This window comes from Mesoplodon mirus (assembly GCF_964341445.2).
Source record: "Mesoplodon mirus genome assembly, chromosome: 3".
Classification (NCBI taxonomy): domain Eukaryota; kingdom Metazoa; phylum Chordata; class Mammalia; order Artiodactyla; family Ziphiidae; genus Mesoplodon; species Mesoplodon mirus.
Genome location: NC_138978.1, coordinates 102536427 through 102551974, shown reverse-complemented (window position 1 = coordinate 102551974; position 15548 = coordinate 102536427). Strand labels below are relative to the sequence as shown.

General features: G+C 38.7%; 1 protein-coding gene across 2 annotated transcripts in view; it reads right to left on the bottom strand.

The window, feature by feature from the left end:
• GPSM2 (G protein signaling modulator 2) overlaps nt 1-15548 on the bottom strand; it is a 62512-nt gene that overhangs the window by 4135 nt on the left and 42829 nt on the right. For both annotated transcript variants that reach the window (XM_082612679.1, XM_082612680.1), the window contains 4 exons: nt 12527-12597; nt 9933-10109; nt 7463-7622; nt 6136-6353 (listed from right to left, as the gene is read on the bottom strand). In XM_082612679.1, the coding sequence (XP_082468805.1) occupies nt 6136-6353; nt 7463-7622; nt 9933-10109; nt 12527-12597 (626 nt within the window). The remainder of the gene's footprint in view (nt 1-6135; nt 6354-7462; nt 7623-9932; nt 10110-12526; nt 12598-15548) is intronic.

Genomic DNA, 15548 nt, shown 5'->3' with positions numbered 1-15548 from the left:
TTACTTCTTTTCCAATTTGGCTGCCTTCTGTTTCTTCTCCTTGCCTAACTGGCTAGAACTTCCAGTACTATGTTGAATATAAGTGGCAAAGTGGGCATCCATGTCTTGTTCCTGATCTTAAAAGCTTTGTCTTTTACCACTGAGTATGATGATAGCTGTGTGTGTGTGGTTCATAAATGGTTTTTATTACATCATGGTAGTTGCCTACTATTCCTAGTTTGTTTTTTTATCATGAAGATGTGTTGAATTTTGTCAAGTGACTTTTCTGCATCAACTGAGATGACTGTGTTTTTTTCCTTCATTCTATTAATTTGGTATATTACATTGATTGATTTCCATGTGTTGAACCATCTTTGCATTCCAGGAATAAATCCCATCAGGTTATGGCATATAATCCTTTTAATATGCCACTGGCTTCTGGTTGCTAGTATTTTGTTGCTAATTTTTGCATCTATATTCAAAAAGGATATTGGTCTGTAGTTTTCTTATAAAGTCTTAACTGGCTTTGGTATCAGCAATATTTGCCTCATAGAATGACTTAGGAATAGGAAATGTTCCCTTTTGTACAATTTTTGGAATTAGTGTTCTTTAAATATTTGGTAGAATTCACCCGTGAAGCCATAAAGTCCAGGGCTTTTCTTTTGTCAGGAGGTTTTTAATTACTGATACAATCTCCTTATGAATTATGGATCTATTTTCTATTTCTTCATCGTTCAGTCTTGGTTTTGTGTTTCTAGTTATTTGCCCATTTCATCTAGATTATCCAGCTTGTTGGCATACAGTCATTCATAGCATTCTCATATAATTCCTTTTTATTTCTGTAGAATCAGTAGTAATGTCCCTGCTTTCATTTCTAATTTTAGTAATTTGAACCTTCTCTTTTTCTTAGTATAGCTAAAAGTTTGTCAATTTTGTTAATCTTTTCAAAGAACCAACTTTTGATTTTGTTGATTTTCTCTATTTTTTTCCTGTTCTCTGTTGTATCTGCCTCTGCTCTAATCTTTATTATTCCTTCCTTCTGCTAGTTTTAAGTTTAGTTTGTTGTTCTTTTTCTAGTTCCTTAAGTTGTAAAGTTAGGCTGTTGATCTGAGATCTTTCTTTTTTAATGTAAGCATTTACAGCTATAAATTTTCCTGAGCACTGCCTTCACTGCATCCCATAAGTTTTGGTAAATTGTGTTTTCATTTTCATTAGTCTCTAGGTTTTTTTGTGTTTTTTTAAAAAATATTTACTTAGTCTGCCCTGTGTCTTAGTTGCGGCACACAGGATCTTCCTTGCGGCACGCAGGATCTTTAGTTGTATCATGTGGACACTTGGTTGTGTGCTGGTGGGCTCTTAGTTGTGGCATGTGGACTTCTTAGTTGCATCACGTGGACACTTAGTTGCAGCATGTGGGCTTCTTTAGTTGCGGCATGCATGGGGGGATCTAGTTCCCTGATCAGAGATCGAACCCAGGCCCCCTGCATTGGGAGTGCGGAGTTTTACCCACTGGATCACTAGGGAAGTCCCTAGGTATTTTCTAATTTCCCTTTTAATTTCTTCTTTGACCCACTGGTTTAACTTCTACAAATTTGTGAATTTTCCAATTTTTCCTTCCGTTGCTTCTAACTTCATCCTATTTTGGTTGGAGAAGATACTTTGTATGGTATCTTAAGATATCTGTTGAGACTTAATTTGTGGCCTAATGTATGGTCTGTCCTGTAGAGTGTCCCATATACATGTAAGAATGTGTATTCTGTTCTGTTATGTATTATTCTAATCTGTTAGATGTAGTTGGTTTATCGTGTTGTTGTCCTCTGTTTTTTCTTATCTTCTGCTTGGTTGCCCTACCCAATAATGAGAGTGGGGATTGAAGTCTTCAACTATTATTGTAAAAACTCCATTTCTCCCTTCAGTTCTGTCAATTTTTGCTTTATATATGTTGATGGTGTGTTATTAGGTAACTTCAGCATCTCTTGAATCCACTGAGACCACTGCCACTTTTCACTTTCACACCTTTCCTTACATCCCTTCTTAGACACAGTCCAGGTTCCAAAATCTGTTACTAAAAGCACTTCCTGACATTGCTCTCCCTCTCTGTCCTACTCTCCTGGCAATACAAAGCTTGATTAAATCTCTCTCTCTGCCTCCTTAAGCAGCTGGTTATGACTGGAGAAAATATACAACTACACTGACCAGCCTTAGTTCCATGACTGTGAACCTCAGCACAGCTCAGCAACCCTGTTTTCCCTGGTCAGCATGCTTTTAGTTTCTCCAAGTCAACTATACTCCACTTCCTTTTTTTTTCATAATTACCATGCTCCAACCTCAATCTCTGCTAAATGGCTCTATTTTTCTTTCATTGATTCATTCATTCATTCTTTTGGCTGCGTCAGGTCTTAGTTGCAGCACACAGGATCTTTTGTTGCAGTGTGCAGGCTTCTCTCTAGTTGTGGTGGCTCGTGGGCGCTGTAGTTGCACATGGGCTCTCTAGTTCTGGCATGTGGGCTTAGTTGCCCCTTGGCACGTGGGGTGTCTTTGTTCCCCGACCAGGGATTGAACCTGCATCCCCTGAATTGGAAAGCAGATTCTTAACCACTGGACCACCAAGGAAGTCCATCTATTTCTTTTTTTTTCTTTTTAATTAAGTATAATTAATTTACAATGTTGTGTTAGTTTCTGGTGTACAGCAAAGTGATTCAGTTATATTTTCTTTTTCATATTTTTTCATTATGGTTTATTAAAATATATTGAATACAGTTCACTGTGCTATACAGTAGAACCTTGTTGGTTATCTATTTTATATATAGTAGTGTGTATATGTTAATTCCTAATTTATCCCTCCTCCTGTCCCCTTTCTCCTCCTTGGTAACCATAAGTTTGTTTTCTATGTGAAGCTGTTTCTGTTTCATAGATAAGTTCATCTGTATCATGTTTTAGATTCCACATATAAGTGATATCATATGGTATTTGTCTTTCTCTGACTTACTTCACTTAGTATGATAATCTCTAGGTCCATCCATGTTGCTTCAAATGGCATTATTTCATTTTTTTATGGCTAAGTAGTATTCCATTGTATTTATGTACCACATCTTCTTTATCCATTCGTCTGTCAGTGGACATTTAGGTTGTTTCCATGTCTTGGCTGTTGTAAATGGTGCTGCTATGAACGTAGGGGTGCATGTATCTTTTCAAATTAGAGTTTTCTCCAGATATATGCCCAGGAGTGGAATTGCAGGATAACAGGGTAACTCTATTTTTAGTTTTTTGTTTGTTTTAATTGAAGTATAGTTGGTTTACAGTGTTGTGCCTCTTTGCCCATTTTTGAATTGGATTGTCTTTTTTTTTTTTTTTTTTTTTTGGCTGTTCCAGGTCTTCGTTGCTGCATCGGGCTTTCTCTAGTTGTGGCGAGTGGGGGCTAGCTCTTTGTTGTGGTGCATGGGCTTCTCATTGTGGTGGCTTCTCTTGTTGAGGACCGTGGGTTCTAGGCGCGCAGGCTTCAGTAGTTGCAGCACGCAGGCTCTAGTAGCTGTGCTACTAGTTGCAGCGCACGGGCTTAGTTGCTCCGCGGCATGTGGGGTCTTCCCGGACCAGGGATTGAACCCGTGTCCCCTGCATTGACAGGCGGATTCTTAACCACTGTGCCACCAGGGAAGTCCTATTTTTAGTTTATTAAGGAACCTCCATACTGTTCTCCATAGCGGCTTTACCAATTTACATTCCTACCAACAGTGTAGGAGGGTTCCCTTTTCTCCACACCCTCTCTAGTATTTACTTTGATGATGGGATTCTGACCCGTGTGAGGCAATACCTCACTGTAGTTCTGATTTGCATTTCTCTAATAATTAGCCATGTTGAGTATCTTTTCTTGTGCCTCTTGGCCTCTGTATGTCTTCTTTGGAGAAATGTCTGTTTAGGTCTTCTGCCTTAAATAGCTCTACTTCTTACTTTGCTAAGAAAATAAAAGCAACCAGAGATAATTCCTACTTGCTTCTACCTCCAAATCTGTACACATATACTCTGTTTTCCTTCTTACCTATGCAAAAACTGTTCTTTATCCTATACTCTTCTGCCTCACTGGTTCCCCTCTCTACATGATCATTCCATCAGCAGACATGCTGTATACTAACTCTCAAAATAAGAAAAAACCCACCTATATCCTGTAACCCCTCCAACAACTCATGATTCATTTCTTTGCCTGCCTGTTTTTCTGTGTACTATCTCCCCTTTTACATTTCCCATTTTCTCAACCCACTCAGTCCTTTGCCCCCTCATGCCACTAAAACAGTATCTTTCTCAATTATAAATGTTGCCATATCTAGTAGGCTCAGCCATCATCTTACTTAGCTTCTTAGCAGCATCTGACACAGATGAACATTCCTTAAACAAACACTTTCTTCACTTGGCTTCTACCACACTCTCCAAGTTTTCTTCCAAATCTCTGGCTGATTTCCTGCTTCAATGGTTCATCTTCCTTTATCCAATTAGTGGTTTTCCAGTGCCCAGGGCTTAGTCTTCCTATTTCCTTATCTATTCTTTAGGTAATCTCTTTCCCAGGGCTTTAATACCAGCTATATGCTGATGACTCCTAAAGTTACTTCTCTCTGGGGCTCCAGGATTTTATTTTAATAGTGCCTATTCCACTTGAATGTCTAATTAGGTTTCCCACGTTTACATATCTAAAGTAAAACTCTTGCTTTTCTCCCCATACCTGTCTCTCCTCTGGTCTTCTCCATTTCAGTAAATGGTACCATCCGTTTACTCAGTTACTCAAGCCAAGAAGGTAGGAATCATCCTTGATTCTCTTTCTCATACCCTCCATCCAGTTTATTAACAGGTCTTGCCAACCAACCATAATTTCAAGTTATATCCCTATTCTGACCACTTATCATCATCACAGCTCCCAACATGCTAGTCCAAGTAACCAATATTTTTTGCCTTATTACCACATTAGTTTCCTAGCTGGTTTTCCTACTAACAAACACCCTTTGCCACTACATTCTTTCAACGATGGTCAGGATGATCTCCCAGAACCCTCCAATGTCTTCCTATCACTCTGGAACACAAGACCTCATCATGGCCTACAAGAGCCTATATGATCTAGGCACTGATCACTTCTCTATCCTCATCCTGTAGCACTTTCCTCTACCCTTTACTCACTCTACACCAGTCACACTACACTGGCCACCTTGCCATTCCTTGAACCTGCTAAGCTTCTGTATCCAAGAGGGGACTTGCTGTCTCTGCATGGAACGCTCTTCCAGTAAATATGCACATGGCTGACTGCTTTACCTCATTCAGGTCTGTGTTCAAGTGTCAACCCAGAAAGGTCTTGCCTAACCACCACGTCTAAAACAGACACTCCATCAACCACCACCACCACCACCCCTGGTTACCCATTACCTCTTTATCTTGCTTTAATTTTCTTTATAGCAAGTATCAGTACCTGACATATACTACCTATCTATCTATCTGTACACACACACTCTTATTCAATGTCTCTCCCGCTAAAATGTAGGATCCTTTAAAAAGCAGTGTATCCCCAATATCTAGAATAGTGCCCAGAACATAAAAGGTGTTCGGTAATATTTTGATTGAATGAATGAGAGATCATCTCATCTTTTTATGAATGAGAAAACTGAGACATAGAACACAGAACTAGGGTTAGGCACAGGAAATGTCTCTTTTTAGTGAAAATAAGCATTATTTTTCTCATGGTCCTGTCCAAGCCATTTGAGATATTTCTTAACCACTTTGGTTAATAATTACTAAAACAGCTAAAATATGAAAGCTATCTCAATATATACATTTCTCCCAAATGGTAAGCTGTCTAGAAAGGGCCCCAGCTAGACTCTCTCCATATTAATCACTGGTTGCTTCTGATGCTATTCCGAAAATTCAGAAGAGGGGCTCTTCCTGTAGTCTCTACTACAGCTTAGAGGGAGTCATTAGCAACATCCCATCTCACCAGCCAAAAGGAACACAAAATACGAAGCGACCATAAGGGAGAAACAGTGTCTGATGGACCCCTGAATAATCAACTTATTGCCTTTCTAATACAAAATGAGCTTTTCCCAATTTAGAATCATAATACTGCCAAAGCTCTCAACAACATCTGAGCTATATATACGGAATGACAAAAATATGCAGACATACTTGACATTTTACAAGGATGTCAAAGAAGTCTTCATCAGCCTCTTTGTTGTCATTAGTCATCAGGTGGCCAAGTACTGACTGACTGTTGTTTTGTGTCAGACGAAGCCCGGGCAAATTACTGAAACTGGCTCTCTGATCATCCAAACGGCGGCTCTGTGAGCTGGCAAGAAGGTCTAAAAACTCATCTGTGTTGGGGGACACCATGGAAACAGATGGTGCTATGAATAGAGGGAAAAAAATCCAAAAATAATAAAGTTATTTAAGCATATTTATTATATACATACAATTTCTTTCTGCCTTATTCACTCCCAACACCCTTTGTGCCCTCCTGCTTTAGCTTTGTCACTGATAGGCTGGGGCCAGACTAAATGGATGGGGAGGGAAGAATGAATTCCAGAGTACTTCAGATGGTCCGCTTGGAGGTAATTCGGACTTGACTATATTTCCCTTTATCTAATGTCACCCAATATGTAACTTTATAAGATATGGGGCTAGATTTCAGAAGGTAACTAAATTGCTTTTCTCACATACTTTCTCAGACCAGGATGAATGGACAGTATTATTATCCCATGCCCTGGATAGGACATTCAGCTAACTAAACTTCGAGTTAAGTGCTGCTGGCAAGTCTTGGTCTATGGGGGAGGAAGTCTTTTGGTAGCTGAAATAGAATTTTTTTTTTTTTTTTTTTTTTGGTGGTACGTGGGCCTCTCACTGTTGTGGCCTCTCCCGTTGCGGAGCACAGGCTCCAGACGCACAGGCTCCAGACGCGCAGGCTCAGCAGCCATGGCTTACGGGCCCAGCCGCTCTGCAGCATGTGGGATCTTCCCGGACCGGGGCACGAACCCGTGTCCCCTGCATCGGCAGGTGGACTCTCAACCACTGCGCCACCAGGGAAGCCCGAAAATTTTAAGTAACCTATTTTAGACCTTTCAAAGGCTCAGGCAAGACTTAGCTTCTGCCATAGCCATAGGTTCCTCTTCAGTCTGTCTTGGCTTTTCTTTTTTAATCCACATATGAAGTATCTGCATTTTACATGTAATCATAAGGTATGTATAACTATAATTTTTTCCTCATTATTTTTAGTTTTTTAAAGTTAGATTTTTTCCCCCAACCCCTAGGAAACTTGGGAGGCAGTATGATATAGTTAGTAGAAAGTGCACTGGACTAGAAATACAGATAAACTTAGGGGAACTGAAACAAAACCTTGTTTGAAACTGTACAGATACCAGCGTTTCAGATATACCTTGATTCAGGCTCCTTTACCTCCTAAATTCTCAGAAATAAATCAAAAGAATATCAAATTGCAGGAGAAGCACAGATAACTTACTTTGTAGCATGATTCTGGGGGGAGTGGCAGAAGCTGCTGTTGAAGCTGATCCAGAGTTCTGTTCTTTTAAGCAGCACCTCTGATCATCCATCCGATTGCTTTGAAATCGGCTCAGTAGGTCAAAGAACCCTTCATCTCCAATAGTATCTGCACTGATTTTCTAAAATATTGAGAGGAAATCTAAATATTTCAGCATTATCCTTAGATCATCAATGAAACAATATCATATATACCTCATACAAATGGTAAACGATGAAGATTAAAAATAAAAAATTGACATTTTCTTTATACAAGATGCCAACCACTTGGTAATAAAAAGTTATTTCAATCCAACTGACAAAAAGCATTTCTAGTTATTTTTTAATCCTTGTATCCTAAAGCTAAATAAATGTACCTCAGACTTAGGGGAACTGCTACAGATACTGAATAAATTATGCAAATATCAGTGATACAGGCATGTACCCCAGGTTCAAAGTTCAGTTCTAAGATTCTACAACAGAATTTAAGTAAACTAGTCTTTCTAAGAACTGATTAAAGTAAGAAAGCATGTATATTTTCCTGGCATAGTGATTTGTAAGGTCTTTTATTGTATTTAAAGATTTGAAGATCCTGAAAAAATATAAACTTCAAATAAATGAATATTTGAGACAGGGGTACCAGTTATACTTTATTTGGAAAGCTTCAAAACTAAAATAACTAATGTTTAATAAAAGTAATTATTTTAGTTTTCATAATGATAGTATTATAATAGAAGTACATATATACAAACTGTTATGAGCCTTGGGAGAAGGGTGTAACTAATTCTTAAGTGAAACAGCAGAAACTTATGTGATATTTGAGTCGGTTCCTGGAGAGTGAATAAGCATTTGCAGGGTAGAGATGTTTCACACTGATTAATGCGCAATTCCAAAGCTTTGTAGTATTTAGGGGATAATGAACTGAAGGATATGCAGGGGTGGTGAAAAGGGGAGGGGAAGAAGAGACCAACATAAGGACCTCTGTATGACATACAAGTTAAAGACATCCTATGTGACATAAGAGAAGCACTGGTAATAGCCAATTTTAAGTGGTTTTGTACAGAAACAGAACTGGCCCTTCCAATTGATTGCAAGGGTTAATAATGGAAGGAAAGGGGTCAGTTCAGGTGCCTATTCCAGAAATCTGGGTAAGAGATAAAGCAGTACATTAAGAACTAACACACAGTAGCAGAGATTTTTTTTAAAGGTGGGGGGAGGGTGGTGAGGGCAGATCTGAGTGATACAGGGATTAACTGGATGTGGTCAATGAAGGAGAGGGAGTCTAGAATGACACCCGCGTTCCTAGCTTGGGTGACAGTGTAGTATACATGGTATCCCTTTAATTGAAGTAAGGAAAACAGGAGGGCTTGAGACAGCACAATTTTTAACATGTCGAGCTTGAGGTTTGGGAATAAGTATGTACATAAGCTATAGTCAACTGTCTTAATCACTAACAAAAAGACTTTTTCCTAGGGGCAAAAAGCCTCTAATTAAAAATTCTGAATATCAAAAGACAGGCTCCAAAAATACGGACATTTTTGGTTGGGCTAAGTGGGCTTAGTTAAGACCTCAAACCTTGAACAAAGATATGCCTTCCAGATCTACAAAAATATTCTTAGACCATTTTTATATACCCCATAATATTTTTAATAATATAATAATAATTATAATAATAATTTTGTTAGTCATACATGTGTAAGGAACATGTAAAAAACTGATAAAAACCAAGGCAAAGGACACTACAAGGGTGCAGATACAAAAAAAAAAAAAAAATGCCGACAACAGGACCAATAGAAATTTCTGTTAAAAAATAAAAGGCTAACAATTTTTTCAAAGGTTCTCAACTGCTTGAAAAATGGACTTGATAATTTGAAATATCTTCTTTGTAATTTATTTTGATCTTTTTATCAGAGTGTAGGGTAGGTAGAAATACCCCTGATACTTACCAGTAAAGCCATGGTATTTTTCAACTTCTAAATATTTTTTTATGTTTAATAATCTGATTTCTATGCTCACTTTTCAACAAAATCGTTTTTAACTCTATAATTTTAACAACAGAAATAAATAGGAATTGATGCATGCAGACACTTTTCATTTTAAATTAGTATTTAAAACTCCTTGAACATCTGAATTTCATTTGTTCTGACTTCTTGGCTGAATGGAGGACATTTTTACTGGGAGACACTCTGGTGAAATGAAGGTAGTATTTTTGCAAACAACAGTGACTTAAAACACAAAGAAATAATTACTACCCAAAGTAGTGGAGCAACTTATCTATGAATGGAGTAATTATAGTTTCTAGCTTTGAAGAACACAGAAAAGATAGGAAAATACAGAAGACTTCTTTGAATAACAAAGATATTTTATACTGAATATCTAAAAATATATTACAGAAGTCCAGTATGAATATAAAAAACTCAAAACACAATACTCAAAACTTATTTTAAACATACCCTTTGAGAATTTGAAATTCGATGATCGATGGAATTACTGGCATCTTGGAGAACTTTAGTGGAGGAATTAGTTTTGTATTTTTTCCCCTTCAATCTGTTGACAAAGAGGAGCTTTGCAGAAGGTTTGGCAATAAGAGGTTTTTGTTTAGCAAGAATTTCACTGTTCCAGTTTTGAACCTACACAATTATAAATGGAAAGCAGGACATGAAAAAAAAACACCAAAGCTATATATAACTGCCATTTAGTAATTGGATGTGGGGAGGGGGGTGAGTGGCTTAGATCTCTTAATATATTCCTTTTTGCCAGTATATCTCACTGTTTTCTTTTTTAATTAATTAATTATCTTTGGCTGCAGTGGGTCTTCATTGCTATGTGCGGGTCTAGTTGTGGCAAGCGGGGGCTATTCTTCGTTTTGGTGCGCGGGCTTCTCATTGCAGTGGCTTCTCTTGTTGCGAAGCATGGGCCCTAGGTACACACTTCAGTAGTTGTGGCATGCGGGCTCAGTAGTTGTGGCTCATGGGCTCTAGAGCGCAGGCTCAGTAGTTGCGGCACACGGGCTTAGTTGTTCTGTGGCATGTGGTATCTTCCCAGACCAGGGCTCAAACCAGTGTCCCCTGCATTGGCAGGCAGATTCTTAATCACTGCGCCACCAGGAAAGTCCCTAACTCACTGTTTTCAACAGCTTGTACCAAATGTGTGTTATGGATTTCTCATTATCAAAATATTAAAATGGAGGTTTTTAAAAACCTAAGAAAAGAAAACAAAGTTTGCCAAAAGTCCATAAAAATAAAATTTAAATGGTCAGAGAAGAAGCCAAAGTTTTATTCTTGATAAGAGTTACTTAGAAATCTGTTACAACTGGAAATTTTGGATGTATGTAGAATTTATAACCCTAAAAAATAATATCTAAAACTTACACAGCAGTAGTAATCTTTTGTTGATAAAACTGTACTGAACTCTTTGACTTTATTATGACTTCCAAACAGGAAGTTAGGGACTTCCCTGTTGGTCCAGTGGTTAAGAATCCATCTTCCAATGCAGGGGACGCAGGTTTGATCCCTGGTCAGGGAGCTAAGATCCCACATGCCACAGGGCAACTAAGCCCACATGCTGCAACTACTGAGCACACAGGCCACAACTAGAGAGGCCACGCGCCACAACGAGGAGCCCATATGCCTCAGCTAAGACCCAAGGCAGCCAAAACTAAAACAAATAAATATTTATTATGAGGTAAAAAAAAAAAATCACAAAGAACTAATTCCACTTAAACATATTTTAAATTAGACATAAGCTTTATCATCATTAGGCTCTTGGAAAATTACAGGGTTGAATCTGGTCAGCTTCTCATGGAATTTACTGTTGGTACCACTACAGATGCACCAAATTAATTATGCTGCTTATTACTAGTTTCCTTCCTACTAGAAAAATGAAGGAGATCTAAATTGACTTAAGTTTTTTGTGTTCTGTTTTTTTTTTTAAATAATCTATAGATTTAAGGATTTGAGAACCACTCACCAATATAAGAGGTAAATATATGGGGGAAATCATAAAGCCCTTCAGAAGTTAACCAGAAGTTTTTAAAAAACTGTAACTGTTTGGAATAAAAAAATATTGGATATTAGTTCAAATCAGATGTTGGTCTTATGAAGACTACTTACACAAAAAATGTCAATATTAAAAAATAATATGCCTATTATAATAGGGCAGAAGAATATTTCATTACATGGAAAGATGTTGATATATTACTATGTCTTATAAAATAGTATCTATAATATGATATTCATATGAAAATGCAAGACAAATAAATACAAAAACATTAATTTTGGTTACTACTGGGAGGTGGGATTACTGATAATTTTAATTTCCTTGTTGGAAGTTTCCAAAGTTACTACAATAAACACATTTTATAAAAAGTGTTTCAAGAAATACACCATAAAGGAGTAAGAGCATACCTTAACAATGTAAAATTAAGATAAATGGAGGTAGAAGAAAGCAGCCTAGATTTGTTCTTCAATAACCTTTTTCCAATTATATATAAGCCCCTTCTCTGTTACTTAAAAAAAAAAACCTAGAGAAGATGCATCTTGAACAGTTATTCCTTTGTTAAAAAAAATGCTTTTCAAAAATGCAGCTAAAAACACTAGCTTGATCATACATATCATTAATCTTGCCAATAATGTTGCTGTTATTTAGTTGAAAAAAGCTTCCTAATCCTTTTCTGATTTTCCTGTTCTTCTTTTAATTAAAAAAACAAAGTAATGCATGTACATGGTAAAATAGTAAAATCTTCAAACAGTTCAAAATAGTATATAAAAGTGTTTCTCCTAACCCAGACAGCAATTCTCTTCCCAGAGGCAATCGTTACTAGCAAGTATCTTATATATTATTCCAGAAATGTCTTATGCATCTACAAAGGATATATATGCATAAAACTTAAACAGATGGCAGCATTCCATACACATTCTTTTTGCATTGTACTCGATTCTTTTCAAAGGAAAATGTTAAAGTGATACCCATATATGACAAGACTTATTTAAATTAAAAGTTGCTAAAATATTTTGTTATAATTGTTCAAGAAATAAAAACTGCCAACCTTTTCTGGTGTTAACTTCATAAGTTCCATGTTTTCCATACTGTGTCGGCGTCCAAACTTGGGGCGTGCACCTTTGGAAAAAAAAGTTAATTTAAGTAAGCCAGGGAGCCCTTAAGACTGAAAATTCAGCATCACTGTGTTATTCAAATTTAAAGTCTGCTACAAAAACCCACATGGAAGGAGGAAACATGTATTCTTTCAAGAATAATAATTTTCCACACCAACTAAATTAAAATAAAATATACACTCCCTCTAAAACGTTTTGATGTAAGGAAGTTAACGTTTTGGTTGGAAACTAACTTTGGTTACTAACTACCCCTTAATTTAGAAAAGGCATTTTTATAATAACTGGTTTTATATGATACACACAACCCAAACAAACTGTAGAGAGGTTTAAGTAAGTAGAAACATAAGGAAAACATAAGGCCTTCAAAATAACATCCCAATACTTTATTATTACTCTTCTGAGTTACCCGTTTCCATTTTAAGATCTCATTAGATGACAGATTTACTGCCAGTCAGGAAAAAAGTTAAATAAAAAGATCTTCAAAATATTTTTTCAAAAAGTTGTCATTAAATATGAAGAACTTTCATATCCATTCAATCTTTAATGTTTTAAAAGGCATAATGTAAGAAATACATGATACCTGATAGCCAGCTTCAGAAATAAACCACGGGGTGGGTGAGGGGTGCCTTCAAGATGGCGGAGGAGTAAGATGTGGAGATCACCTTCCTCCCCACAAATACATCAGAAATACATCTACATGTGGAACAACTCCTACAGAACACCTATTTAACTTTGGCAGAAGACCTAAGACTTCCCAAAAGGCAAGAAACATCCCCACGTACCTGGGTAGGGCAAAAGAAAAAAGAAAAAGAGACAAAAGAATAGGGACGGGACCTGCACCAGTGGGAGGGAGCTGTGAAGGAGGAAAAGTTTCCACACACTAGGAAGCCCCTTCACTGGCGGAGATGGCGGGGGGTGGCGGGGGAGAAGCTTCAGAGCCACGGAGGAGAGTGCAGCAACAGGGGTGTGGAGGGCAAAGCAGAGAGATTCCCGCACAGAGGATTGGTGCCGACCAGCACTCACCAGCCCCAGAGCCTTCTCTGCTCACCTGCTGCGGCAGGTGGAGGCTGGGAGCTGAGCTCGGGCTTTGGAGGTCGGATCCCAGGGAGAGGACTGGGGTTGGCTGCGTGAACACAGCCTGAAGGGGGCTAGTGCACCACAGCTCGCCGGGAGGGAGTCCAGGAAAAAGTCTGGACCTGCCTAAGAGTCAAGAGACCATTGTTTCGGGGTGTGCAAGGAGAAGGGATTCAGAGCACTGCCTAAACAAGCTCCAGAGACGGGTCCCAGCCGCAGCTATCAGCATGGACAGCAGAGATGGGCATGAGACGCTAAGGCTGCTCTTGCAGCCACCAAGAAGCCTGTGTGCAAGCACAGGTTACTATCCACACCTCCCCTCTTGGGAGCCTGTGCAGCCCGCCACTGCCAGGGCCCCATGATCCAGGGACAACTTCCCCAGGAGAACACACAGCGCACCTCAGGTTGTTGCAACGTCACGCTGGCCTCTGCCACTGCAGACTCGCCCCGCATTCCGTACCCCTCCCTCCCCCCAGCCTGAGTGAGCCAGAGCCCCCAAATCAGCTGCTCCTTTAACCCCGTCCTGTCTGAACAAAGAACAGACGCCCTCAGGCGACCTACACGCAAAGGCGGGTCCAAATCCAAAGCTGAACCCCGGGAGCTGTGAGAACAAAGAAGAGAAAGGGAAATCTCTACCAGCAGCCTCAGAAGCAGTGGATTAAATCTCCACAGTCAACTTGATGTACTCTCAGTCAACTTGTGGAATACCTGAATAGACAACGAATCATCCCAAAATTGAAGTGGTGGACTTTGGGAGCAACTGTAGACTTGGGGTTTGCTTTCTGTATCTAATTTGTTTCTGGTTTTATGTTTATCTTAGTTTACTATTTAGAGCTTATTATCATTGGCAATTTATTGATTCGGTTGCTCTTTTCCTTTATTTTATATATATATATGTATATATACTCTTTTTTCCTTTTTCTCTTTTTGTGAGTGTGTATGTGTACGCTTCTTTCTGTGATTTTGTCTGTACAGCTTTGCTTCTGCCATTTGTCCTAGGGTTCTGACTGTCCATTTAGTTTTATTTTATTTTTTAGTAGTTATAGTTTTTAGTTCTTGTTATCATTGGTCGATTTGGTTTTTGGTTTGGTTGCTCTCTTCTTTATTTCTCTTTTTTTAAAATTACTTTTTTATTTTTAATAAATTTTTTTCTATTTTATTAACTTTATTTTATTTTATTTTTTCTTTCTTTCTTTCTTTTTCTCCCTTTTCATCAGAGCCGTGTGGCTGACAGGGTCTTGGTGCTCCGGCCAGGTGTCAGGCCTGTGCCTCTGAGGTGGGAGAGCCGAGTTCAGGACACTGGACCACCAGAGATCTCCCGGCCCCAAGTAATATCAAACAGTGAAAGCTCGCCCAGAGATCTCCATCTCAACACTAAGACCCAGCTCCACTCAACAACCAGCAAGCTACAGTGCTGGACACCCTATGCCAAACAACTAGCAAGACAGGAACACAACCCCACGAATTAGCAGAGAGGCTGCCTAATATCATAACAAGGTCACAGACACCCCAAAACACACCACCGGACGTGGTCCTGCCCACCAGAAACACAAGATCCAGTCTCATTCACAAGAACACAGGCACCATTCCCCTCCACCAGGAAGCCTACACAACCCACTGAACCAACCTTACCCACTGGGAGCAGATACCAAAAACAATGGGAACTATGAACCTGCAACCTGCGAAACGGAGACCCCAAACACAGTAAGTTAAGCAAAACGAGAATAGAGAAATACACAGCAGAGGAAGGAACAAGGCAAAAACACACCAGACCAAACAAATGAAGAGGAAATAGGCAGTCTACCTGAAAAAGAATTCAGAGTAATGACAGTAAAGATGATCCAAAATCTTGGAAATAGAATGGAGAAAACATCAGAAACG